Source organism: Aspergillus caelatus (assembly GCF_009193585.1).
Source record: "Aspergillus caelatus strain CBS 763.97 unplaced genomic scaffold BDV27scaffold_1, whole genome shotgun sequence".
Classification (NCBI taxonomy): domain Eukaryota; kingdom Fungi; phylum Ascomycota; class Eurotiomycetes; order Eurotiales; family Aspergillaceae; genus Aspergillus; species Aspergillus caelatus.
In genome coordinates this window covers 209,017-232,273 of record NW_022475264.1, presented here as the reverse complement: position 1 = coordinate 232,273, position 23,257 = coordinate 209,017, and the positions used below count along the sequence as shown (strand labels likewise).

The window sequence follows — 23,257 nt, the reverse complement described above, 5'->3', positions numbered from 1 at the left end:
TCTAGTCTACGGTTGTGGACCAACTACAAGATGTAAATACTGAGCACATTGCCCGCACAGTTAATGATATAGTATTCCACTATATCTGGATAGAGTTCACAGTATTCATCATAGTCATAATATAACATCCAAGAACATACGCAGTGATACTGTCAACCGAAATACGTTGGTGTATACTTTAATGTCCATAGGGTCTTTTGCCTTTTCCATCGAGAACCTCGGTAAAGAATTCGCGGAAAGAGATTGGCTTAAAGTCGGGATACAGCTCCCTTGCGTCAAGGTAGCCAAGGTATTTCGCATAGCGAGGCTGGTTATCCTGGCGGACATACTTGCTATATACGTACTGTGTAATATACACCAACGTGCGCTTGCCGGGATCTGTCGGATCAAGAGAAAGGGAGGACTGGGCATCTTCGAGTCGTTTCTCCATTTCTTGAACACTCTCCTGTAAAGTATGTGGTGAGTATATGTTCTGTGAGATACAGGGCCATACATACATATTGTCTCTCGACTTTTTCTCCTGATAATTCCTCAGCGACATTAAGGATCTCGTTTTCAGTCAGAATATCACCCCAAGTATAAACATACTTGTTCAAGGTTCGATCGTCAGCGATAATTCGTGAAACAAAGCGGCCGATATCACGGATATCTGTGAGTATGTTGGGGGCATTGCCATCGCCGTGGATAGTGGTGTTGGGCACCAAAGCTGCGTAATCGACTCGCCCCGATGGCAGGCAGGGAAAGGAAATCTGATGCCAGTACCCAACATCGACGACTGTGAAGGGCAGCTCTAGTCTTTTGATCTCATTGTATATGATCTCTTTCTAGTGATTGTTGCATTGATATTAGAAGTCCGTTAAGGGTTTATTCTCTCTCTGTTATTTGTACAGAGGCACGTACCTCATCGCGAAGCAACATTGTACCCTGTGGTGGGGCAATTGTGATGAATGCACAGGGGGTGAACCGTTTGATTCCTGCAGACTTTGCAGCTCTCACCAAAGTCTTTTGCTGCAGGAGATCGTGAGGTCCAATAGCACTTATCAGAATCTCAATACCCTGCAAGATAGAAACAAGCTCTTCTTCCGATGCATTGAGATCAGCCACACGCAGTGGAACACCACGATCCTTTATTTGCTGAACAGATGGCTTCTCGACAGAACCTGGCCGTACTAGAACCTCGACATCCTAAGTATGCAATGAGCAAGTTAAGCAGCAGAAATGGATGTATCTAATTTCACGAGACTGGATTTGCTGTGAGAGAAGTAACATACGAATTGATGGGTTTCTAGTAGCCCATCTAATATGGAACTCCCGGTTGCGCCAGTAGCCCCAAGGAGTAGAACCTTTTGTTTCGTAGGCATTTTCGCCGACAGCAAGATATACGACGGGTAACGAGTTATGACCTATAAATCCGTGTACAGGTAGATGTTAACCCCACGCGCTTTTAAAAGTAGCTATGATGTTATGACCAAGGTAAATCAAGCTTATCAATCATTAATAATCAACATTCATAAATAGCGGATTAACAACTGGGGGGCCTGACAAGCATTCCAGATTGGATTTAAAGGTGGTAAGAGATTTTTAAACGTTTAGCCGGCCTGTGCACAAGGTCCACTGCATAACTTTATGTCCACAATTCATGGCTCCAGAGTGACCATTTTTATTGAACAACTTAGTGAGATATGCTGATATTCCGACCTTGGAAATAAGGTAGCAGACAAGAATTTGTGGTTCCGTCAGATCTCAGTATGAACAAAACTCGCGATATATACCCTTGAAGCATATCGACAACTACTACTATATACATGAACTTCGATCTTGCACCGACCAATATGTATTTAAGCTCGGTAGGCCCATGATTTCTGAGACAAGGGACGCTGAAACTACACTTGCACCAATCAAGAATAGAGACCACTAGGCGTCACTGCGCGCATCGAATTCAATGAAATAGCTGCCACGTTATATCTGCCCTAAACAGTAACTGTCTGCGGTACGATCGCAATTACTGAGCCCAAACGACCCATGCAAGAGCTTAATGGCCTGAGCGCGCTATCCTCTTGGTTTTTAGGGTAACGTTGGGGAACCACGTGCGTACATTTTCCTCCGAAGGAACTCCGTCAGTCCGACAGAGCAAGGCATCTCGGAACTTTCGAATCCATTCATTGAGCATCCCGCATCCCCTGACTTTGGTAAGACAGTAGTCGAAGCCGAGCATACTAAGGTGACATATTACTACATAACTCAAAGTGAAAGGAGGTGCGGTTGACGAGTCTTGTAGACGTGTATCAATTAGCCACAAGATACATAGTGGCAGTTCTTGGCACAATTACAGTGAATCCGGCTAATATACGACAAGGTCAAAGGCGTTAATATAAAGAAAATCTCCAGCAGTCGTCAAACTCTAGTCCTGTACCTTGGACCGTGATTCCCAATTTTCCCTATGCTCTCGAGCGGTGGTGCCGTCTCCGCCCAATAGCAAGTCATCGTCGGCATGGACAAAATATGCGATGCTGTACCGATCTCCGGAACCGGAAACTCGGTGTACACAAGAAGGAACGTCTTTCCATTGATGGAGTCTGGCTAGTCTTGGTAGCATGTTACCCAGAAGTACGGTAATCTCATCTCTCCCCGGGTTGACGGAGATGAACTTTGCGCTGTTGGCCGGTCGGCCCCCTTGGCGGGGATAAGGGAACTCAGCAATTTCCAAACCATTGCTTCTGCCCGTATCCTCGTGCATAAGAAGCGTCAAAAGGCCCCAATCCCGATGTGCAGGGTTCCTCTCTAAAGCGTCTGGCACTTCTGGATAGTGGTGGAGAGCTAGCCGATCGCTTGCACCAGAATGGAATGATTCGAGCGAGGGACGCAAAGTCAGAGTTCGTGATATTGCCTGTAATAATTCAGGCGTGATTCTCTCTAGTTCCTGCTCAGAATTCAGTTAATGATCTATAAGCATGAAACCTACTGATACTAGTACCTTGGATAGGCCTTGCACGGCTGGATAATCGTATAATTTATTCTTGCTAACATAGAGGCTTTCTTTGGGGATGCGCGTTTCCTTGACCTTTTCACCTTCGAACTTGGAAAATGCGGGATCCATCCTTTTAGAGACACAGGATTGACCGAAGAAATCTCTACTCTAATAGTTACGGTTAGCACTAATTGCAGAAAAAGGCTACCAGAGTGAGCAATACAAAAGCGAAGCAGCGATCCTTCGCGGACAAGGATATCCCATGATTCTTTATTTTGAATGCACCGTATTTTTGTATTATCGCCTTAAGACCAGGTTCATCGCCCTGGCAAAGCCGAGCAAAGTCGACGGCAGGGGGCAGTGCGTGGGAACCTCGTTCCATGGTTAATTTAGAGGACGAGGGGGTTTTCAGTTGGATCGTCCGCTCCTGGTGATTATGGTGTCTAAATACACCGACAGGCATAGCCGGATGACTCATCAGGTATCATTGCCGTTCCAAGTTCACTAACCTAAAGAGCCTATAGACGTAATGTCTCCATAGATGATGACTTACGTTGAAGCAAAGACAAACCTGGCTGCAGTCAGGGCACTGCACACCATTTTCTGCCTAGCTTTTCATCGGGGCGAAGTGCTCGGTGCAGCATAGATGATAGAGTGCCTACCACCTCCGAGGCTGGGTTGAATTCTAACTTCGTATTCTATATCTACGGTGTGATTGGTACTCCTACAGTGTCCAGCACTGTTATTGGTTATAGGAGATGGAGCCGGGTCCCGCACGGATTGGCATACCATTGTGCTTTTAATTGGTAAGCTTGTCAGAATTCATTCAACCCGTGACAATTCCCCAGCTGCACTGGCATGGGTACAAGCAATTTGTTCCAATAGTCCAATGGTCAAGCGTACAAGATACAATACCCTTGGAAATTTTCCGTTACTTCACGAATTCTACCCTAAGCGGGACAGAAATCGGGCGCTTGGATCCCATCTCGCTAGTACTACTCGTAAACCTGCAATTTGGGTCACACTGCAGAGAGCACATCGCGTGGATTACCTATACTATACCTTTAGTGTGGCGAGACTATCGCGATACACAAGAAATACATTTGTTCACGGAGGAAGACAGGTGCATGAGCAGCAAATAGGGATTTGAGAATTAATATTACCTATGAATGTTGATACCACATTGTCCCATAAAATTCCAAGACCACTCCCGGGAAGTTAAATACATCTTACTATCACCGATCTGATGAGGCCGCTAGTTCTCACCCTTGAGAAGCTTAATTTCTTCACAGCTCTACAACCCACAACTGACATGGCTCCTTCGGTGCATAATTCTCTTCGTTATGTGAGGCTTCCTTATTGCTCACTCCGTGGACAGAAGATTGATAAGAATACCACCTTTCCTTTAGGTATGTCGAGTTTGAAGGTGTTCAACACTGGGTGCTGATCTGCAAAGTGCTATTGAGTCCAAATCTGAGTCCATCTCAGCTTCCAATTTTCAGTCGATCCATAAGCTTCCAAGAACATGACCAGACAAGTTACGTTGAAGGTCTACATATTCACACCCACAAGCATCCGCAAAGGAGGACTAGGTATGCTCCCGCTGTACACACACAGTCCCTGCGGAGCAGCAGTGGTGGATCTACCAACTTCTCGCATCTTTTCCGACCTTGTTCCTGCAATGACTCCTCTTCTTTTACTGAGCTGCCCCGAGAAATATATAGAAGTTATGTTCTTTCTTTGAAAGTGGTTGCTATATTATCTTAAACTTCTCAGGATAATAGGGATAATGACACCCTCTGTAAAATTCTAAGAAGATGCAGAAAGCTTCCAGCCGAATTAACCTCGATTATCTGGGACTTGCTTACTTCTAGTCCTGTTCTGTGTCTACTTGTACTTAATGCCGCAAAGAGTATGTGATGTTATTCTTCACCTCCCGCGGGCTTTGCGACCATCTCCTCATATAGGAAATTCGTAGTATTTTACGTATGTATTACCCAGGGGATATATATTTGTGGTATTTGTCAAGGTCTTACACTTTTGCGGATATAGTAGCAGTGTATCTAGCTATATTTATGTATCTGCTTTGAGTGCTGCGTTTGTTTTCAGTTTTGGAGCTTGCAGACTCCAGAATGTAGAGTTTTTGTCGGAAACTAAAATTACTTTGACTGGGCCCGAATGCTCAGGCTCGAATAATAGCGAGCTTCTCCGTTTTGTTCCATGTCAGCGGGGAATGTCGCTCCAAGTGGACGTCAATTGGGATGTATGGAAAGCCTCAACTACAAACACACACAGTGCGTGGGGCTGATGATTAGCTTAGATGTGGAACATTTCTCTTGTCATTTCTCTTGATAAGCCAATATTCGGGTATGACCCTTTGTCGGTATCTTCAGTGCCTTGTGTCCAGCTGTGTTGGCTCTCTCCAAGGTTGTTTTACGATCGGTCGCGATATTTTGATTTCGCCATCCACTCTCAGCGATTGATGCAGTATATATCTCTACAAAGGAAGGAGGTCTTGTATGGTCCAACTGTATTCTGTACGGATTATGGATGTGTCAGTCTGGGAATCTAGTATTCCTCTTCAATGTCTCGCGCGTAGCTCTCTGTATTGTGGTACGGTAAACAACACGGCTGCCCTATACATCTTCAGCTTGACTGCTTAGATAGCTTAGGTTCGGTATATGTTTACTGTTATCAGGCTGATTCACTCTCAAATCGTTATTATCCACTTGTTGTATGTCACAAGCTGTTCTAAGAGATACTAAATAACTTAAGTCTGCTATCTGGACTTTTATTGTACTGGAATGCTTCTTTGTTATAATGAAAATACAAGATATATCTTAGGCCAATGGTACGAGAGGGTATATGTTCAACCAGATATATAAGAGATAATCTTACAGTATGGTAATATTCTCCGATTCTACTCGAAGTACCACGGTGATCAGCAGCTTGTCATCTATGTCAAGGCTCTGACAGACACTCTGCCCTATGAAACGGGTACAATGCTTGTTTATATAATCTACGAGATAAGTATAGACTAAAGCATTACCATGCCTGGCTAATATATTGCAGAGTGAAGTTGTATGGATGTCCTCGGGCGACTCTGATATCATTTTTCATGGGTATGATTAACTAGATATCTTACATTTACCAGGAATGTTGCATATCCGGCCTCATTAAAGGCGATTTATCATTGGTTCATGACATGTACATTCAAGGTTACCCTGCAGGAAAGAATGTCCGACAGTCTATAGATCCACCTGCTACGAAACTGGTTACTGCAGAACCCAAGGAACGTCTTGGCCTTGATAAGATTTCTGCTAAATGTATATTCCTTACCCTTGGCAAATGAAAACAGCACGAGCAATATAGAGCTATTCTATGAACTACAAACACTCGGCCAAGCAACACTAAGCTGGGTTTACGTTTATGCAGGAGTGTTCAGGCCAGGTTGAGATGAATCACCTGATTTTCAAGCTTTCGACAATGGCCGGCCGAAAGTTTCGATCATGAGCAGCAGTGGGATTCGAATCTCGTTGCCAAATGAAGTAATATGATACGCCAGAACAAGAAAATGTGGTGGATGGAAGGGTGCATTACAGCTACAGATAGTAATAAACCTTAGGGACTGGGATATCGCTATGAGCCGTGAGGTAACACATAATCTTGCTCGCGTTCTTACGACACGACCTACATCGGCCTTCTGGATCTTGACTCATATGTCGTACGTGGAGGTTGTCTGCATAGCACAGAATTGTGACACAAGACTTAGTTAACTGGCTAAGGCTCTCAAGTGGGTCTGGGCTTCCTTTGGTGAAGGGGGCTATTCAAAGACACAAATTTGGGATAGAAAGCATCTGATCTAGCAGCTCGTTGCCATCCTCGTGGGACATGCGTGGAGATTCGTGGATGAGATTCGGTTGGTCATGGGAGTTGGAGTTGCCCAGGGCTCACTCTCAGGAACAAACGATTGGCAAGTCAACCCGATACACTTGCCTTATCTGCGACCGAGGTCCACCATGCTGTGGGCTCCTATTGGTCCATATGTGATTGAGGAAGGTGATCTCGGACCCACTCCGACTATTCGGGAAATGACAAGGTGGTTTGAGGCATCATTGGGAAGGGAAAGTGATGATATCAAAATCCCAGGCCATTAGATATCACCTTCCTGAAGCAATAATCCCCGCGTTAAGATACAATGTTCTCCTTGTCGCATGAATCTATAAATCAGCCTCCAGGCCCTCTCCAGATCGCTATCAAAATACCAAACCACTCGAAAACATCCGCAAAGACGAAGTCCGCTTTCGATTCACAGTCAAAATGTCTGAAGCTCTTGATCTGTCCATGCTGAAGGGAACTCCCGAGCAAAGGGAGCAAATCTCTGCTGAGCTGCTCCATGGCCTTAAGACTCGGGGCGGAGTCAAGTTGAAGAACCACGGTCTTCCGGACGAACTCGTTCATGAATTATTTGACTGGGTGAGTTAAGCGTCGCTTTTAAGTCTGGAGGTTGAAGCTGACATTCCCCAGACTCGCAAGTTTTTCGCCCTTCCCCATGAAGACAAAATGCTCGCCAAGCACCCTCCCGAGGCAAACCCCAACCGCGGATATTGCTACGTTGGACAGGAGTCCATCTCGAGTATCAGTGGTTACGAGAAAGGACTTCCGCAGGGGCGTTTCGTTCGTGACATCAAGGTACAGTCTTTCTCAACATTATTCACACTGAGTAATATATTAAGGATGAGACAGGAAACAGTCGACTTCGGCTCGCCCCGTGATGAATTGGTAGACAACATCTGGGTACCAGAGGAGAAGCTCCCGGGCTTCCGCAAGTTTATGGAAGATTTCTACGAAATCTGTTTCAAGCTCGAGGTCGAGATTCTTGCTGCTCTTGCCAAGGCTCTCGGTGTCGACGAAAAGCAAATGGTAGCATTGCACAACAAAGCCGAGAACGAGTTCCGCATCCTTCACTACCCAGAGGTTCCCGCAACAGAATTGGCTGACGGCACCGCGACACGTATTGCCGAGCACACCGACTTTGGCAGCATTACCATGCTATTCCAGGACTCTGTTGGCGGCCTTCAGGTCGAGGATCAGCAAAATCCAGGTGTCTTCCGCGGCATCGAGTCAGCAGACAAGACAGAGATCATTCTGAACATTGGCGACTCGATGCAGCGACTGACAAACGACACTTTCCGTGCTGCGTGCCACCGCGTCACCTACCCGCCTTCTGTTAAGGTTGGTTCGGAATCAGTAATTCCTGAACGGTACTCGATCGCATACTTTGCGAAACCGAACCGCTCGGCATCGCTGTTCCCGTTCAAGGAGTTCATCACACCTTCAACGCCTTGCCGGTATGAGGATATCAACGCATGGGATTTCCAGAACCATCGCATCTCCAGACTGTTTAAATGAGAATTGTATTTAGGCGTACGGAATGACTAATTTATGAATTTTCTTCTTATACGTCAAGTATGTCGTTGATGCATAGGTCCATGTTGATTCGTGTAGACGTAGAGCGGTAGATCCCAACCTCTGAGTCGGCAAGTATCTTCGGATAACGGTAGAAGAATTATAGTTCATATGATGAACGTGGTATTGTCTCTTATCAATCGTCGGAGAATATCTCTTGTTTTGATAACTCGGAAGAAGTTTTGGACTGGGGATGGGAGGGATGGGAATATATCCCTCGTAAACTAAGTAGATTCACCAACTATAGTAGCCCACTTATCCCCCAAAAGAGTAAGATGTTGTGCGATGGCTGGCTAGTAGAAACAATATTATCTTGGATACATATTGTAATTCTTATCTGAGCGTAGGGCAAAAATCCCCTAGGATTGTAATGTGGGGTTTCTGTCCGGTGCATTTACATCTATCTCTCTGGGTGATTCATCAGTGTGTGCACCTTGGTAGTAACAGCATAGATTATAATTGTGCTTGAAGGTGCAGGTGGTGGCATATGCTGCGGGATTTGTGGAGAGGTAAGACAGACTGAGTACTTTGTGACGCTATACCTCTCTCGCTAGCAAGCCTGATCTTACAACTAGAAAATGAGGACCTATGAAATTGACGCTGAAAATGACCGCTATTATAGCTATTTACAGCCTCCATTTCCACCTGTAATTCCTAAGCCTACGCTGTAACATCCTCCTTGCACCGAGTCAGCATATATAGTTGATATGTCCACGTTGAGCCCATCTCCTTTAGGCAGTGCATTGGCATATCATGTCCTTTCATTAAAATCTTAGGGATAGTGTCCTCTGAAACGTCTCGCAGATCTTCCTTTGCTGCATCTGCCATGTCCTTATAGACCTTGCGCTGTGCGTCGGGGGGTTGGGGGGGGGGAGGTGTTCTTCAAGGGTTCTTCAAGGGTTCTTCATCGAATTCATAGAGAACGATCGCCCTAAACCTTTCGACATTCTCAGGACTGAGTTTCAGGTCTCCAGGTGCAGCTGCGTTCTCCTTATCTAGTTCTTTGACAAGATATTGTTTCAGTTTGATTTTTATTCCAATTTCGCCGGCAATAACATTTGCGATCAGCCTTTAGAGATAAAGGAGGAAGGGAAGACGGTCGGTCATTTTGGTTAAACGTTAAGCGATTAGGCATTGAAAGTCTGTGAGTTTGTTCTCGGGTCGGCATGGGTTTGGGGGCGGTTTTGGCGGGAACCCGGTCAACACACCAACTCTATGTAAAATACCATATATATTCTGATGGCGTAAAGGAATCCATAAATTTGAGTAATTCATTCTGTTCCAATATCTACTACACATGTGCCCCTAGTATTTTGAACACCATAGATCTTCCGCGTACGCCGAAGGAGCCCTTACACCTGCTCTCTCGGTAAGGACAAGGCCTGGATATTAATCTTGCCGATCATTCTACAAGGCTGTGACAGGCACCAATCACATCCCAGACCCTGAATCCTTTATATAAAAGCCCCTCTTCATTCAGCCTCAACCCCTGCCGCAGTCGTTTTCTTAAATTTGGGCTGTGTCTTCTGCCCCCCCCCCCCCCCCAAAAAACCATTGACATTTTCATTCATCCCGGTCTGTTGTCGTCTATTTATTCTCTTCGCATCCGAGGCGGGCGCTGAGCAAAATCAACAGAAAGCCGATCCTTTCAACCATGGATCGACCGATCGGCGATAAAAATGAAAAGTCTCGGAGCGTAAAAGACCGATTTCAAATGTGGACACCCATCATTCTCCACCCGCTCGTTCTGATCGCGTTCGCAATCCTTTTCGCAATTTTCCTCGCCGTCATCGAAGTGCTGTACCAATATTCGAACAAACACCAAGGCCTGAGCACCAGTGACCAGAAATATCATTACCTCTGGACATATGCACCAACTGCGGGTAGGAGAATCTCATCATAAATAAAGAATCTCAAACTGATGGGAAAGTCTTCCTCATTGTTGCTGGTTTCTGGGGACAGGTCGAGTATCGCTCCAAGCAGCTTGCGCCATGGCATTCTATGAATGAGAGACTGCGACCGGCATCGCAGAGCTTGCTGCTCGATTATATCACACCGTGGAATGTCATTTCCATGTTTCGCTCGATGAAGAAGAAGCACTGGGCTGTTGGGCTCTCGGTGTTGGGGTCTCTGCTTATCACACTGCTTACCGTCTTCTCCACAGGTTTGTTCATGTTGGACAGTGTACGACTTCAGGATATTCCAACGACGTTGAAGGCCTCGGCACAATTCCACAGTGGTGGATATGAAAGCAAAATGGTGGATGGCGTTCCGGCCTTGAGCGTTGCCGGGGCTGCACGGTTCAATCTTTCCTATCCAACTGGGACAACAGATAAATATGCCTTTTCGCCTTTCAACGCGTCCGACACAGATCTAGGTAAGCCTCTCTACACTTGGAGGCCATTGTTGACAAAGGATACAGGCACAAACACAGTCATCACAGGCATGGTGGATTTGTTCTCTGCACACCTCGAATGCGAACAAGGGAAACTCGTCAATTGGACCACATACAATATCACGGGGAACGGCACCAGTGGGCCTGATTTCATCCACCCAAGCTCGGATCTCACTCTCAGCTCGCCGTCATGCTCTACAAATCCTTTTCAGGCGTCTTTATTTGCTATACCCAGTCACAATAGTACCGCCGCCGATGTATTTTTCCAGAACTGCACAGGTAATGGCCAAACCGGCTCACGGATAATATTTGTGAGCGCAAGGTTGTGGACAGCTGGGCCGAAATATGCCATATCAGACATGTACCCAGTCTTTTGCAAGCCCACATACACAATATCCAAAGGATTGGTTTCATTGTTTGCTAGTAACCAGAGTGTTGCGCGTCTCCTTCCTCTCACCAATGAAACATCCCGCAGCAATGCAATTCCAGGCATAGGATCGTCCGAGATCATCGCGTCGTTAAACTCCAGTTTGGTGGGGGCGGAGAAGCCAGTTAGTGGTTTCTCAACAGGAAATACCAGCATTTCCCATCTTGGAACTCTTTACGGGCTAGCAAACATGTCTTCTCCGTTTGACGCGGAGAGTCTCTTTGAACCGTCGTCTTTCCAGAATATTTCAACAGGAACATACCAGTCGATAGTTGCACAGATTGCACGACAACACTTCATGACCCCTTCCGATACTCCGTTCACAGGAACATATTCCGCCACCAAGCCAAGACTTATGGTCCGAGAACTGTCTGTGCGAGCGATGGAAGCGATTCTGGCTGCTCTGATTCTGATAGCTGCAGTCATGCTGGCCTGCAGACCAGTGCGTTCAACGCCATGTGATCCTGGCCCTTTGTCCGGTCTCGCAGCCATACTATCCAGGAGTTCCCATCTGATGGATCGGCTCGAGGGCACACTGAATAAGAAAAATATGAAAGCGAGGTTGACTGGTGGTCGATACGTTGGCAAGGCTACAGACCAGGACGGCGAGAAGATATTCCGCATCGAGGCAATATACCAGGGAGAGAATGACTCTCAACCACCCGATACCGATGTTACCATCTCTTGGTGGCATTCCATCTCCAGGTGGTGGCAGATTGTCTCAATACTCCTTCCTATCTTGATAATCGCGGGACTGGAGGCTGCATATCAAGAATCCCACCGCCAAGACGGGCTTGGAACCATCACGTCTGAAGGCTACATCCAATACGTTTGGGTGTATATACCTGCATTGATCATGTTGCTAGTGCGGATCTTCACGAATGGCATTCACTTCTCTTCGATGATTCTCCAGCCCTATGTTGAACTAAAACGCGGCGCAGCTACAGCTAGCAGCATCATGGAGAACCACCTATCCAAGATCACACTGTATTCATTTTGCTGTGCCCTGTTCAAGAAGCAGTTTGTCCTCGCTGCATCTGCCCTATCGGTCATAATCGCCCCTATCTTAACCATCGCTGTCAGTGGTTTATACTCGACCGAGTATGCGCCTGTTCCTCGCTCAGTGTCTATAATGGCTAGTGATTCTTTCAACCAACACGGAGGACCTGCCTACGGTGATACGTCAGGATCATCGCTTATTGGGTCGTTGATTGTGGCAAGAAACATGTCCTATCCAGCCTGGACGTATGACGAGCTCATCACTCCAATTCTGCGGGAGGGGTCCCTGACTGACCTTGACGGGGATATCCCTTACCAACCATCAAACAAATCCGCCGATGACACTGCTCTACTCGATCTGACAATTCCAGCGCTCCGCGTAAATGCGAACTGCACCGCCTTCCCGCAGGAAAAAATCTCATTGAAAGAGTTTCCCGCCGGAGACTCATCTAAGTGGGAGTTACATATGAACTTTGGCCCCGGCTGCCAAGCATATTCTGGTACAAGGATGACAGTCGAAAGCGACAGCCCAAACTCCACAGAGACAGTGTTTGGGCAGTTCAACGACTATATAGCCTTCTTCGGCGACTGTCCCAACATAGCAGTACTGTACGGCACCCTGACCCCGAACAATTCCACCAGTGGCGTCCACGGATTCACCTGCAAACCATATGCGAACCAGGTTCAAGCCAACACGACCTTTGCATACCCAGGGCTGCAGATCCAGTCAATGAGTGTGGACGAATCAACTATGAAGCCCTTTCCAGGCTTCGCCGTGCCGGTCATGACCTCTACCATGCCCAATATCACCAACAGCGCTGGCAACAAGGCCTTTGACAGCTTTTTCTCCATTATGATGAGCATTCAGGGAGCCTTGAATACATCCGACATCGTGAATCCAGATGCCATGCCGTCAGTCATTAATGCTACGCAGCATCTCTACCGCGTTCTTACGGCTCAATATCTCAATTTTGATGCTCGAACTGCCCCCTCCGCCTCGATACCGTATAACGGAACCATCTCAGACCCTACACGAGTGCGTCTTGTGCAAAGTGAGATTTCCACACGCATCTTGGAAGGGTGCCTTGCCGCTATGACAATATGCTCTCTTATTGCGGTTTTCGGCACTCGAACGAGGAAAATACTCCCTATCAATCCTTGCTCTATCGCTGGCGCTATGACACTACTAGCTGGTTCGGACATATTGAAATCCGACGTTTTCCCACCAGGATCAGAGTGGTACGACGATAAGGAGATGACAAGACGGGGAATATTGAACGGACTTATATTCGGACTTGGATGGTGGGATAGAAAGAGATATGGAATTGATATTGGGAAGCCAGCGGAAACACAGTGTGACGGCTGATGGCGCGTCCGGCTGGCCAGGACGCAGTCAATTAGATCAAATTCACCAGTCGCGTGCATATGTCTGGCTATACTGACCTGTTGGCCTACATTAGGGCCTTCCGAGGGCGTTGCCGCATGGCCTTGCAAAGACAACAGCCAGTGATTTATTGGTGTTATGGTTGCTCCCCTCCACCCATGCTTTGCTGGCATATATCTAACTCATTCGCTATACAGCCCTCCCAACAACTGAACCAGGCAGATCGATCTGTCCGGAATAGGATTTATCGGGCTTCCCGGTATCTAATCCCGCCCCGATAACAACTCTTAGTCCTTGAATAACTCGAATCATTAGTAGAATCAATAACAATGTACAATTTGGTCCTCCTATTGCCCATATAGGGCACATCTCTACAACTATGACTAGCACCACATAAAAGCCAAAGTCAAACAGATACAGATATGTTCGCATCGACCTACTTACCCTTCTTCAACTGCAGCTCCAAAGCCGGCACCTCAATCCCAATAGCATTTCCATCGCCATCCACCTCAAAAACAAACGAGTCCAGCGCACGACCCTGATATTTCAGCTTATCCACATCCATCCACGAAACACAAGTCTGTGTCCCAGCATCAGCAAGCTCATTTTTATTCTGCAAAATGGCCCTGAATGCCATCCTGGAACCACCTGATGCTGTCTCCGAGACCAGTCCAGTCGGATACAACCGGATACTTAACGCGTCCGGATCTTCAAGCCCAATTAACGAAGCCAAGGTTTCCTGGAAATCTGTCCCATTACTGATGAATCTCTCGACATACATCCCAGGCAACTCATCAACAGACACAGTGATCGAGGAATTAAGCCCAGCAGTAGCGGTATACTGGCCACCGAACCGAGCGCCCGCTTGTTTAACCGCCATCTTCATCAACGCAGGCAAGATAATATCACCGATGATATCAGCGTGCGCGTTTAAGTCTGGTGCTGAGACGCTATCGGCTGCGAGAACGGTGAAGCCAACGTTGTAGTCTGGCACGAGACCGATGTAGGAGCTGTACTGGCCGATGCTGCTGTAATAGGTATAGATGTCTACCATTGACATGTTGGGATAGTCACCGCTGCTGTAGATGATCCATGGGTAGCCGAGGGAGTTGGCTGGATTGGATGTGTGGGTGACTGGTTTGAGCCAGCGATTTGTCTGGGTTTGGGGTAGGAGGGTTGAGTTGAGAATTGCCTTTCCGGCAGTAGAGAGGTCGGTGATTGTCGAATACATCGAGAGGGCTCTGTATCTTTGATTAGCCTCATTTTTTAGGATGGAGTTTGCAGTAGAGAACCTACGGCGCTTCTCCCCCATATTGGGTGAACCACCCGCTGCTTTTGGGGTCTGTTGGGATGATTCTGGACGAATTACGTGAAGGGGTGTGTAGACTTGTTTTACCGAGGGAGAGTGGCTGGAGAATGCGGCTCTCGAGGACGTCGTTGAATGGCTGGCCTGTGATCCTCTCTATGATATAGCTTAGGATTTGGAATCCAACGTTGGAGTAGACCGGGGTTACTCCTGGAGGGGTAACTGGAGGTTGTTGAGCTAAGAGGGCAAGCGATCCTGGAGAGTAGATATATTAGGATTGCATATGTAGTATTGAGAAGGTTAGTGTCATACCAGCTTGAGAGCGATTAGTGGATGTGCAAGTACTGCTATCATTGGACGGTGGTAATTCATCATCGATACTGGAGCCCTCTTTACCTATATCATCCGTACAGTCTATAAGCAGGATGGTTAGCTCGGTACCAGATGTAATGTTGTTCTTTTGAAATTACTCACAGCTCCTAGGAAGACCCGCCATATGACTGGCTATTTGGCCCACAGTAATGCCATCCCAATCCACATACCGAAGGGGATCCTGTTTCGCGTGCGCACCCTTTGTAGCTGAAGCTAGCTCAGGGAGATACTTCGTCACAGGATCGTTCCAGATGGTGTCGCCTTCCTCAATGAGACTAGTCCAGACGGTGAAGATCTGCGTAAGTCCACCGATGCGATAAATGCTGTCCCGACTCGCATGTTGAGATTGACTGGTTGAGCTCTTCACTGAAGGGGCAGTGTAATGATAGTCGAAGAAGAATGGACTGTCACTCGCAGTTCCCTGGTTGGTGGAGAAAAGCGACATACTGAACGAGGTGGTATTGGGAGAGACATCTCCGTGGGAACCGGACCCCTGGCTATTTTGCTCATCAAATTTCTTGGTAAGGTCGGCCAGGGCAGATGTCAGTATTGAGGAGTTTTTGTCGAGGGTGAGTGCTGGGAATGCTGGTCCTAAGAGCGGACAAGGAGTAAATGAAGATACAGAATGAAAAAGACAAATAACGGTGAAAACGATGGTAAAGTATGATTTAGACATTGTGACATAGGATACTGCTTCTGATGCTTCGACTAGACAGTGTCATCTTTGGGTGACTTGGGTTGCATATTTATTTCCAATTGCTCGGGTCGGAGATGTACAAATCTGAAGCTATTCCGGCCCCAGCATTGGGATGATCGGATCGGAGATGCGACCAAGCCTTGATACAAACGCCAACACAGCCTCGCGTACAAAGGAGGCCTTACCCACAAACTACCATTAAAAATTAGTATTGGGGAAGATGGACAGAAAATAATTTCAAACTGAATATATAAAGAAAACGCTAAAGAAAAAGCTACAAAAAAAGCTCAAAAAATGACGATCCAAGTAAAGTTAGTAGCAGGTTGGTACATATACAGCCAGGCACTGGCCAAATCTCTGTAGGCTGATTAATGCGGGACAACGTATTATATCCAATCAGTCATCATTTCAAGACTTGAAGGGAGGAAGAAATCCCCAGCCAACTGAAAGTCATCCCCAATCGGTGACGGACGCCCTGACATGTCCAAGGAAACAATCGAAGCGCCATACGGCAGTCCAGTTGCAGCATCTAGACCTACATCTTGTCTTTCGGTAAGGCTCCGTGGGGGAAAGGCTGATTCTGAGTTATCGAAGTTGCGATCGAACCAGCCCTGGATGCGACAAACGCGTTTCTCAAATTCATTAAAGACATCCCGATCGCCATCCAGATCCACCTGCGTTGTAGATAATGCTTCCAGGCGCTGCCGCAGTTTCTCTAGAGTTTCCGGCCACGTGTGAATCTGTGGAAGTAGTGTCGCCTTTCCCATGCGTGAAGCTGCGACGACTTGCCGGGAAGCAACCAGTATGCAGAACGCCATTTGTACCCACTGAGTGTTGTTGAACGCCTGTTCGCCCCCTGGCGGCAGCCCCATGTACATGTTTAGAATGTTCTCCGCCGCGGTAAGGCCAGAACAGAAGATCTCGTCCCACCAAGTCTCGGAGACTATAGAATATGCTGATCGAGAGGACATTGCGCTTTTCTGAGAAAGGCTCAGTTGGTACAAACATAACTCTGTGCTATAAAGCTGCATGGCCATAACCGCTGAATGGTTGAAGAAAGCAGTTCTCAGCCTATCAGATACGTTACTTCAGGGTTGAAGAGGGTACTCACGAGTTTCATAAAAGCCAAGAGGAAGCTGACTGCGTAGTCTATCCAAGTCAGATTTAATGTTGCTGACATATAGCTGCGCCGCAGAACATGTGCTTCCCAGCTCTATACCATGATTCCAAGACAGGTTGTTTATTTTTTCCGCGATAACCTGCAACTGAAATACGTGCAAGATATATTTGTCATGAGAGGCTTCACCTTCATTGTATAGGGACTGGCAGCATTGTTCGAGATAGGAAGCTATATTTGGGAAACAAGACGGCTTATGTAAAAGAATGGCAATCCTAGCTCATCTTTCTCAGAAACTGCGGTACGTGCTTTGGGGGCAATAGGAAGCTTACGTGGATGACAGGTAATAGCACCCAACAACTGCTCTCTGCTCGTCTAGGCCCCAGGATGGTCGAACATATTTTTCATCGTCCAGTGCATATTCCGTGTTGAATCTGAGCGCCGTCTTCCATGTCTTCGTCTGTGGTGGCCGATCCAGCCGTAGCTCGATCATAAGGCCTATAGCCAACTGTAGGAACTGCGTGTAGCGATGGGGTCGTGAATGGTAATGGGACCTGTCGAGAAATGTCAGAGAGGGTTTAACGGGTTGTTCCAGGGTCAACTACCAAGCGAGAAAGACCAGCATTCCTTGTAGAAGCTCAAACGAAACCTCTCCGTGCAGGACCATGCGAGAAGCAATGACCTTTCTTATTTCCTTGCCTAGCAATCTCTGAAGTGGCATGTTGGAATATGCCGCGGATGCAAGTACGGCCAGAAAGAGAAATGGCTTCTGTTGCCGGAGATCTGAAGCCGTGACCTGCGACGAGATAACGACGAATGGAAAATGTAACCTCATGTCCGATTTATAGAGATCTATCAACGACTGCGCAGTTTCCATATTGACTAGACCTTGCGCAATGACGTCCAACCTGGTTTCGTCTGTTTCTTCTCCGTTCAGGCTGTGTGTAGCATTTCCACGGGTTGTTTGGTTTGCTGGAGTTAATTTAGAGTGGGTCATGAGTTCATTGATCCTTGACTCCAGAGCTTCAATCTGCCTGCACTGTCAAGTGAGCTATGTGATATCTTCATCCTTTTACGAGGACTTCCTACCGATCTTTTTTGAACCCCTTGAAGCGCCGACCGGTCTCACGATATACACATTGTTTGTTTAAGCGCGCACACCTATACAGTTTCAATTAGCTATCGTATAAAAGCTAGAGTAGCGCACCAGCACCATTACCGAGAGCAGATATCCGACTCTTCACTACTTCGTACACACCGAACCTTGGACTTGGCACAATTTTGACAGGTGCTGGAAAGCGGCATAGTGTTCTGGGTTACCGTATAAAATCTGCGGTCAACGGTCAAAGCTTTCCCTATGCGGTCTTTTTTGACGAAATGGTATTTTTCTGTTCACAATATAGTCCAGAAATCACAACGTAGGCGGGGTTCTTGGCGGAGTTTCTTGCATGATGATCAAGACAGGAGGAGCTGGAAGTGAGGCTGTGCAGCAGGGCAGCCCAGCAGCTACTAGTGAATTAGCGCTTACCTACGATTCCCCACATTTCTCAATGGTTTACTTAGAATACAAAGCAACTCTGGCTGACAACAGAAAACACACGGTTAGGCGCGGTGTTTAAATTGAGACCTGTGGGCTTTCCGCTCTACATACCGAGAACAACCATTACACTACAAATCGTCTTTTCGACAATCTCTTATACTCTGCCATTTTGTCGTTTCTTTTAACTATTTCTTCAGAACTCGTTGCTTCTATGTGTTCATAGTCAAAACAATGTAATTGAAATATCTGTCATTTTTGCTGACTTCACTGGTTTCTCCAGAGATATATCTCAAACTATACATATAAATTGAAAAAGTATCGTAAGTGTAAACAAAGTCAATGGATTCACTGGGGCGATTAAACGTGGGTTGATTACATCAATACGTATATCATATTGCAAGTCGGACACTGGTTATACCCTTTTGTGCCGGTTCTTTAAATCGTAGTAAACCTGACAGAAGTAAGAAGCCTGGATATTCCGACCAATTGAGATGGCACCCCGCTTGTAAGTGAAGTAGTAGAGTAGTTTTACTACGTAATTGCGAGATAAATTGGAATCATCCTCCGCAATTCACCGGGTCTACTGTCACCTAACCTAGCACTATTCAGCACCACAAACGCATTTGCCTCCCTCTCCATCATCCTTTTCATTGGTCACTCCAGTCACCAAGCTGCAAAGATGGCGTCTCCAAGTTTTATTTATCCTGGCCTTATGCCCAATCCTGTCGCCTTCGTTGATCCTTTGCCTTCCCAGTGGCGCATTACCTCCAAAGTCGACGAGTACGCTTATGAGATGGAGGAGAATCAGTTACGATATGGGTTACGCGTTCCGTGTTGTAGGGCAATCTTTCATTGCGAAGAGGCTGGCAATCCGGGCCACCAAGCCTACATGGTAGTCTATATGCAAATCCCTTTTACAGGGACGGAGTTTACATCACCAGACCTTCGAGCGCAGCAAGCCTCATCTGACATCCCCAATTCTGCACTTAATGACTGTGCATGCTACCAAAGGCTGAAGGATATCGGCTCTGAGCATACCCCTATACTTATCGGCTCCAAGGTAGAATCCCAAGGTCGGGATGGCTGGGTTCCAGGGGGCTATTTGTTTTATTTAGCGTTCACCAAAGTTCCGGGAGTTCGGCTGCTGTCAGGAGCTATCGGCGAAGGGCTTTTTTACACCCTTCCAAACCCCCAGAAAGATAAAATCCGTGCAGCCTTGAAAACTGCATACAGGCAAGTCGCTTCATCGAGTTATTATCTTCTAGTGACTAACACCCATCTTTTGAATAGTTCGTTTGCCCAGTATGATGTCCGCCCGAGTTGGGATGCTCGGACAAGGCTTTTCTGGGACAGTGAGTCAGGAAAACTGTTAGTCTACGATATACATTGGATTGTCTTTACACTGTTCTAAAATTACTATCTGCAGGCATTTTCAGGGGCCTTTTGAGCTCACAACCGGCCCGTGGGAATGGGACTCGTATCTGTGGAAACACTGGTCTTTGGATGAAGACCATGTAAACAGGCGAAGGGCCACGATGAGATACATGGCCATGTGAGCCTTGTGTGGAGGTTATGTTTTATACCAGTGATGCCCTTCTTTATTTGCAGCCGTGACCCGGTGAGCACCCAGTAGTAATCCTGGACCCTTTTCTAGTGCTACTATTACATTTTAGCATGAACAAATTTACTGGTTGCAGTAAGGTTGTTCCAGTACAGCGATGTCTTCGTCCGGTTAAAATAACGATACATCTTCACCATTCCTCGTTTCATGACCTTCTAGAAGGCAAAATCGCCACCTTTTACAAGTTTGCCACCCAGTTTGTGGAGCTGTTGTTGGCCCTATGGGCAATTTCGGCCAGATGCCCAATGTAAAAGACGCACTGATGAAGACTGACAATAACACCTTGGCTGTACGCTGTGTTGAACTACTGGACTATACTGGAGCTTCCAACCTATGGCAGCGTCGGCTACTTGCCTTAGAAATATTGTTTCGTTGTAACTGGACATTAATTCATAGATGACGTTGTTGTCCTGCATATACTCCGCTATTTGTCCTATAGCCTTATGTTAAAGTTGTCCAGACCAGTTATCATCGGTAGCACCAAGCCCGACCCACCTAGGATATGTCTGAAGTCACTCTCATCATGCATGGCGTCTGACAGACAATGATTATCAACCCAGGGAGTCTTCAGCTCTCCAACCAGTCGTAGGGCCCCTGTAGCCCGACTTGCTCCCGCCATATCCGGGACCTTCTTATACCTGCTAGTTGTGGCTCGGAAGTCGCCCATTTCAAGGTCTATATTCTGCGATAGGAACACCGAAGACATAACCTGGTTGACATGTTGGCCCCAGTGGCCTTGCACACCGGTTTCGTTGCCGACCGCGGTCTGCTCAAATTGTATATTCCACTCTGCCACCCTCCCTGACCTCTGCCGGTGGTCGACGACCCGCCGGTTCCACACGAAATTCAAATATATCGCCTCCACATCTCGCGGGAAATTGGCCCAGGGTCTTAATGTCCCAGTAAATGTTATAGAGTGGAGTGCATTATTTGTAGTGTGACCTATGCCTATTAAGAGATCAGGAAGTCGATCCTGCACTATTGCACTGGCAGGAAGACTGTTAGATGCCATTTTGAATAAGATTGGCTTAGCTTCACAGTATCTTCGTAGCACAGTTAGCACGTGTTAACTGTGTTGGTAAAGGCCCACTTGGTGACTTGGCGACAACGCGTCCCAAAAAGGAAATACAGCACGCGAACGTTCTCGCGTCCATATACTTCACATTCACCGTCAACCATCTACACGGCTCTAAGATTGGTGTCAGTACTAGTATATAGTAGTATTCTTCTACATACAGTAGACGAAGTAAACGGGATTATAGACGCTAATAAATGGACAGCTAGTCTGTCGGGGAAGAATATTAAGGCTTTATGATGAACGAGCGATCACTCGCTCCCATAGTCTGTAAACCCAATTAACGCCGCTGCTTATAGCCCTGAGCGGGCATATTTCAGAATGCCCACCCCCTTCCCTTGAACAGCTCCCAGTGCAATCCCTAGCCACGTAACCTCTTGAGCACAGCGGCAGTCTTCCCGTAAGGTATCAATAGCAATACCAAGCGCTTGGCTTACTGATAACGGCCCAGCCAGCGAGAGCGCATCATGCAGAAATATAATCCATGGATTGGCAGATGTAATGACCCGTAGAAAGATAGTCTGTGCGGTGGCGCAGAGGAGGAAGTAGTTCTGATGCTTCACTGATAGAAGGGTCGACCGGACTGGTATCATTCAGTAGTTAGGCTGGAACAGGTTAATAGAATCTTTCTTGATTGATTGATTGATTGATGGATCAGACTGGTATCAACGACACTATTCACAAACACCCTGGGCTCAGTGGTACCATATAGATTGCAAAGGCCCGACCAAAGCATTACCCGCATCGCCCAGAATAACATGAGAGTTGTGGCGCTTTCAAGGTCAGTGAACCAGAACATAACCGGAAAGAGATCCCTGCTTGATTCAGCTTCCACGCAGAAGCTCTGAAGTGGAAAGCTTCATCTAATCAAGGATCCTGTCTAGTCTCTTTTCGATTTGCCGGCATTCACGGACCAGCTTGTGAATTAGGTCGGCCTGCTGGCCAGGGTTCAGGTGGGGCAGCATTTGTACGCGATGTAAAATACCAGGGCCTTGTGCGAGACAATCCGCTACTCGATGGAGGAAGGGTTTGGTGGATACCTTGAGGGACGTGACGGTGCTAGTGACGTTATAATTGGTGTCAAACTTGCCAAGGCCGGTTACAGTATCGCAGTGGTCTTCATCGCTTGTTTGCTAGCCGTGCAGGCATATTTATGGGTCTACTGCACCGATATTTTGGATATCAGCCTCACTGTAAGTCATACAACGATGAAGACATTCTGGAGGGGTTTAACCAATATTTGATAGGTTCTCAAAGGTATGGCTTTATCCTTACCTTTGATCATTGTTCGTGTTACCTACCTCTTCCCTTCTGTTCTGAGCGGATCCGACCTTCGATGGAACAGTCTAGCCGGACCAAATGCTCCGTTTTTACTGATGGGGCTGCTGATGGAATATACTGTTGTTTGTATACACCTTGTCACGGGATACATAATTCCTTGTTGGAGACAGATACAGAAAGATCAGCGCGTCCAGCTCACCGGGTCCTCGTCGGTGGAGGAGCTATGAAACTGTCTTGGTTGACCTGGCCTTCGGTACTAATTGACGGCAATATACACCGATCACGTCAGTCCAACAATGGAACAAGCCTTATCATATCCCTTTCGTTATACGTTAAACTGTAATAATGTATAGCTCGGGAACGCCCATGTCAAAACCCTCATGCTCGGCATCAGTACAACTAAGCGTTCAACCCACAATATCGGTTATCCTTTCATATTTGCCTCATTGTTTGGTATTATTTATCTCAATTTATAGTTGTGCGGAGACCTATTCTCTCCATTTCATGCTCAGGTTTGCATTATCTATCCTCCCCACTTAGAAAACTACTAATTTTAGGAACGCAGCCGACAAAAGTGCCATACACAGCTTAGCTTTATCTGCGCGA

The 23,257-nt window shown here is 46.8% G+C and overlaps 10 protein-coding genes across 10 annotated transcripts; 4 read left to right on the top strand and 6 right to left on the bottom strand.

Annotated features, from left to right (window-relative positions):
* Positions 1-178: 178 nt before the first annotated feature.
* BDV27DRAFT_165001 (uncharacterized protein) lies at positions 179-1,361 on the bottom strand (the record flags this gene model as incomplete). Its single annotated transcript, XM_032073805.1, has 4 exons — positions 179-445; positions 498-824; positions 901-1,185; positions 1,272-1,361. The coding sequence occupies 4 exons, from the start codon at positions 1,359-1,361 to the stop codon at positions 179-181; spliced, it is 969 nt and encodes a 322-aa protein (XP_031933931.1).
* A 947-nt stretch (positions 1,362-2,308) lies between these two features.
* BDV27DRAFT_624 (uncharacterized protein) lies at positions 2,309-3,369 on the bottom strand. The gene is made up of 3 exons (XM_032077130.1): positions 3,192-3,369; positions 2,975-3,136; positions 2,309-2,920 (listed from the first exon to the last, which is right to left on the bottom strand). The coding sequence occupies exons 1-3, from the start codon at positions 3,348-3,350 to the stop codon at positions 2,402-2,404; spliced, it is 840 nt and encodes a 279-aa protein (XP_031933930.1). The 5' UTR covers positions 3,351-3,369; the 3' UTR covers positions 2,309-2,401.
* Positions 3,370-7,288: 3,919 nt separating this feature from the next.
* Positions 7,289-8,380, top strand: BDV27DRAFT_165000 (isopenicillin N synthase family dioxygenase; the record flags this gene model as incomplete). The annotated part of the gene is made up of 3 exons (XM_032073804.1): positions 7,289-7,444; positions 7,496-7,660; positions 7,715-8,380. The coding sequence occupies 3 exons, from the start codon at positions 7,289-7,291 to the stop codon at positions 8,378-8,380; spliced, it is 987 nt and encodes a 328-aa protein (XP_031933929.1).
* A 2,142-nt stretch (positions 8,381-10,522) lies between these two features.
* BDV27DRAFT_140085 (DUF3433 domain-containing protein) lies at positions 10,523-13,624 on the top strand (the record flags this gene model as incomplete). The annotated part of the gene is made up of 2 exons (XM_032069587.1): positions 10,523-10,814; positions 10,860-13,624. 2 exons carry the CDS (start codon positions 10,523-10,525, stop codon positions 13,622-13,624), a joined length of 3,057 nt encoding a protein of 1,018 aa, XP_031933928.1.
* Positions 13,625-14,078: 454 nt separating this feature from the next.
* On the bottom strand, positions 14,079-15,996 carry BDV27DRAFT_151700 (serine hydrolase domain-containing protein; the record flags this gene model as incomplete). The annotated part of the gene is made up of 4 exons (XM_032071400.1): positions 14,079-14,883; positions 14,939-15,203; positions 15,261-15,362; positions 15,423-15,996. The coding sequence occupies 4 exons, from the start codon at positions 15,994-15,996 to the stop codon at positions 14,079-14,081; spliced, it is 1,746 nt and encodes a 581-aa protein (XP_031933927.1).
* A 329-nt stretch (positions 15,997-16,325) lies between these two features.
* BDV27DRAFT_595 (uncharacterized protein) lies at positions 16,326-17,106 on the bottom strand. Its single transcript, XM_032077037.1, has one exon. The coding sequence runs from the start codon at positions 17,052-17,054 to the stop codon at positions 16,404-16,406; it is 651 nt and encodes a 216-aa protein (XP_031933926.1). The 5' UTR covers positions 17,055-17,106; the 3' UTR covers positions 16,326-16,403.
* A 356-nt stretch (positions 17,107-17,462) lies between these two features.
* Positions 17,463-18,439, bottom strand: BDV27DRAFT_151698 (Zn(II)2Cys6 transcription factor domain-containing protein; the record flags this gene model as incomplete). Its single annotated transcript, XM_032071399.1, has 4 exons — positions 17,463-17,688; positions 17,740-18,168; positions 18,224-18,295; positions 18,354-18,439. 4 exons carry the CDS (start codon positions 18,437-18,439, stop codon positions 17,463-17,465), a joined length of 813 nt encoding a protein of 270 aa, XP_031933925.1.
* A 914-nt stretch (positions 18,440-19,353) lies between these two features.
* Positions 19,354-20,230, top strand: BDV27DRAFT_140082 (uncharacterized protein; the record flags this gene model as incomplete). The annotated part of the gene is made up of 3 exons (XM_032069586.1): positions 19,354-19,907; positions 19,965-20,042; positions 20,101-20,230. The coding sequence occupies 3 exons, from the start codon at positions 19,354-19,356 to the stop codon at positions 20,228-20,230; spliced, it is 762 nt and encodes a 253-aa protein (XP_031933924.1).
* Positions 20,231-20,728: 498 nt separating this feature from the next.
* Positions 20,729-21,307, bottom strand: BDV27DRAFT_151696 (uncharacterized protein; the record flags this gene model as incomplete). The annotated part of the gene is made up of 1 exon (XM_032071398.1): positions 20,729-21,307. One exon carries the CDS (start codon positions 21,305-21,307, stop codon positions 20,729-20,731), a length of 579 nt encoding a protein of 192 aa, XP_031933923.1.
* Positions 21,308-22,386: 1,079 nt separating this feature from the next.
* BDV27DRAFT_151695 (uncharacterized protein) lies at positions 22,387-22,878 on the top strand (the record flags this gene model as incomplete). The annotated part of the gene is made up of 2 exons (XM_032071397.1): positions 22,387-22,563; positions 22,618-22,878. The coding sequence occupies 2 exons, from the start codon at positions 22,387-22,389 to the stop codon at positions 22,876-22,878; spliced, it is 438 nt and encodes a 145-aa protein (XP_031933922.1).
* Between the last annotated feature and the right edge of the window lie 379 nt (positions 22,879-23,257).

Bases quoted from the DNA above. Each gene is read 5' to 3' on its own strand.
- BDV27DRAFT_624 (XM_032077130.1), bottom strand. From the start codon at position 3,350: ATGGAACGAGGTTCCCACGCACTGCCCCCTGCCGTCGACTTTGCTCGG. The intron at 3,137-3,191 runs GTATTGCTCACT...CGTAACTATTAG, and splicing joins AGGATCGCTGCTTCGCTTTT to AGTAGAGATTTCTTCGGTCA. The intron at 2,921-2,974 runs GTACTAGTATCA...AATTCTGAGCAG, and splicing joins CCGTGCAAGGCCTATCCAAG to GAACTAGAGAGAATCACGCC.
- BDV27DRAFT_595 (XM_032077037.1), bottom strand. From the start codon at position 17,054: ATGGCCATGCAGCTTTATAGCACAGAGTTATGTTTGTACCAACTGAGC.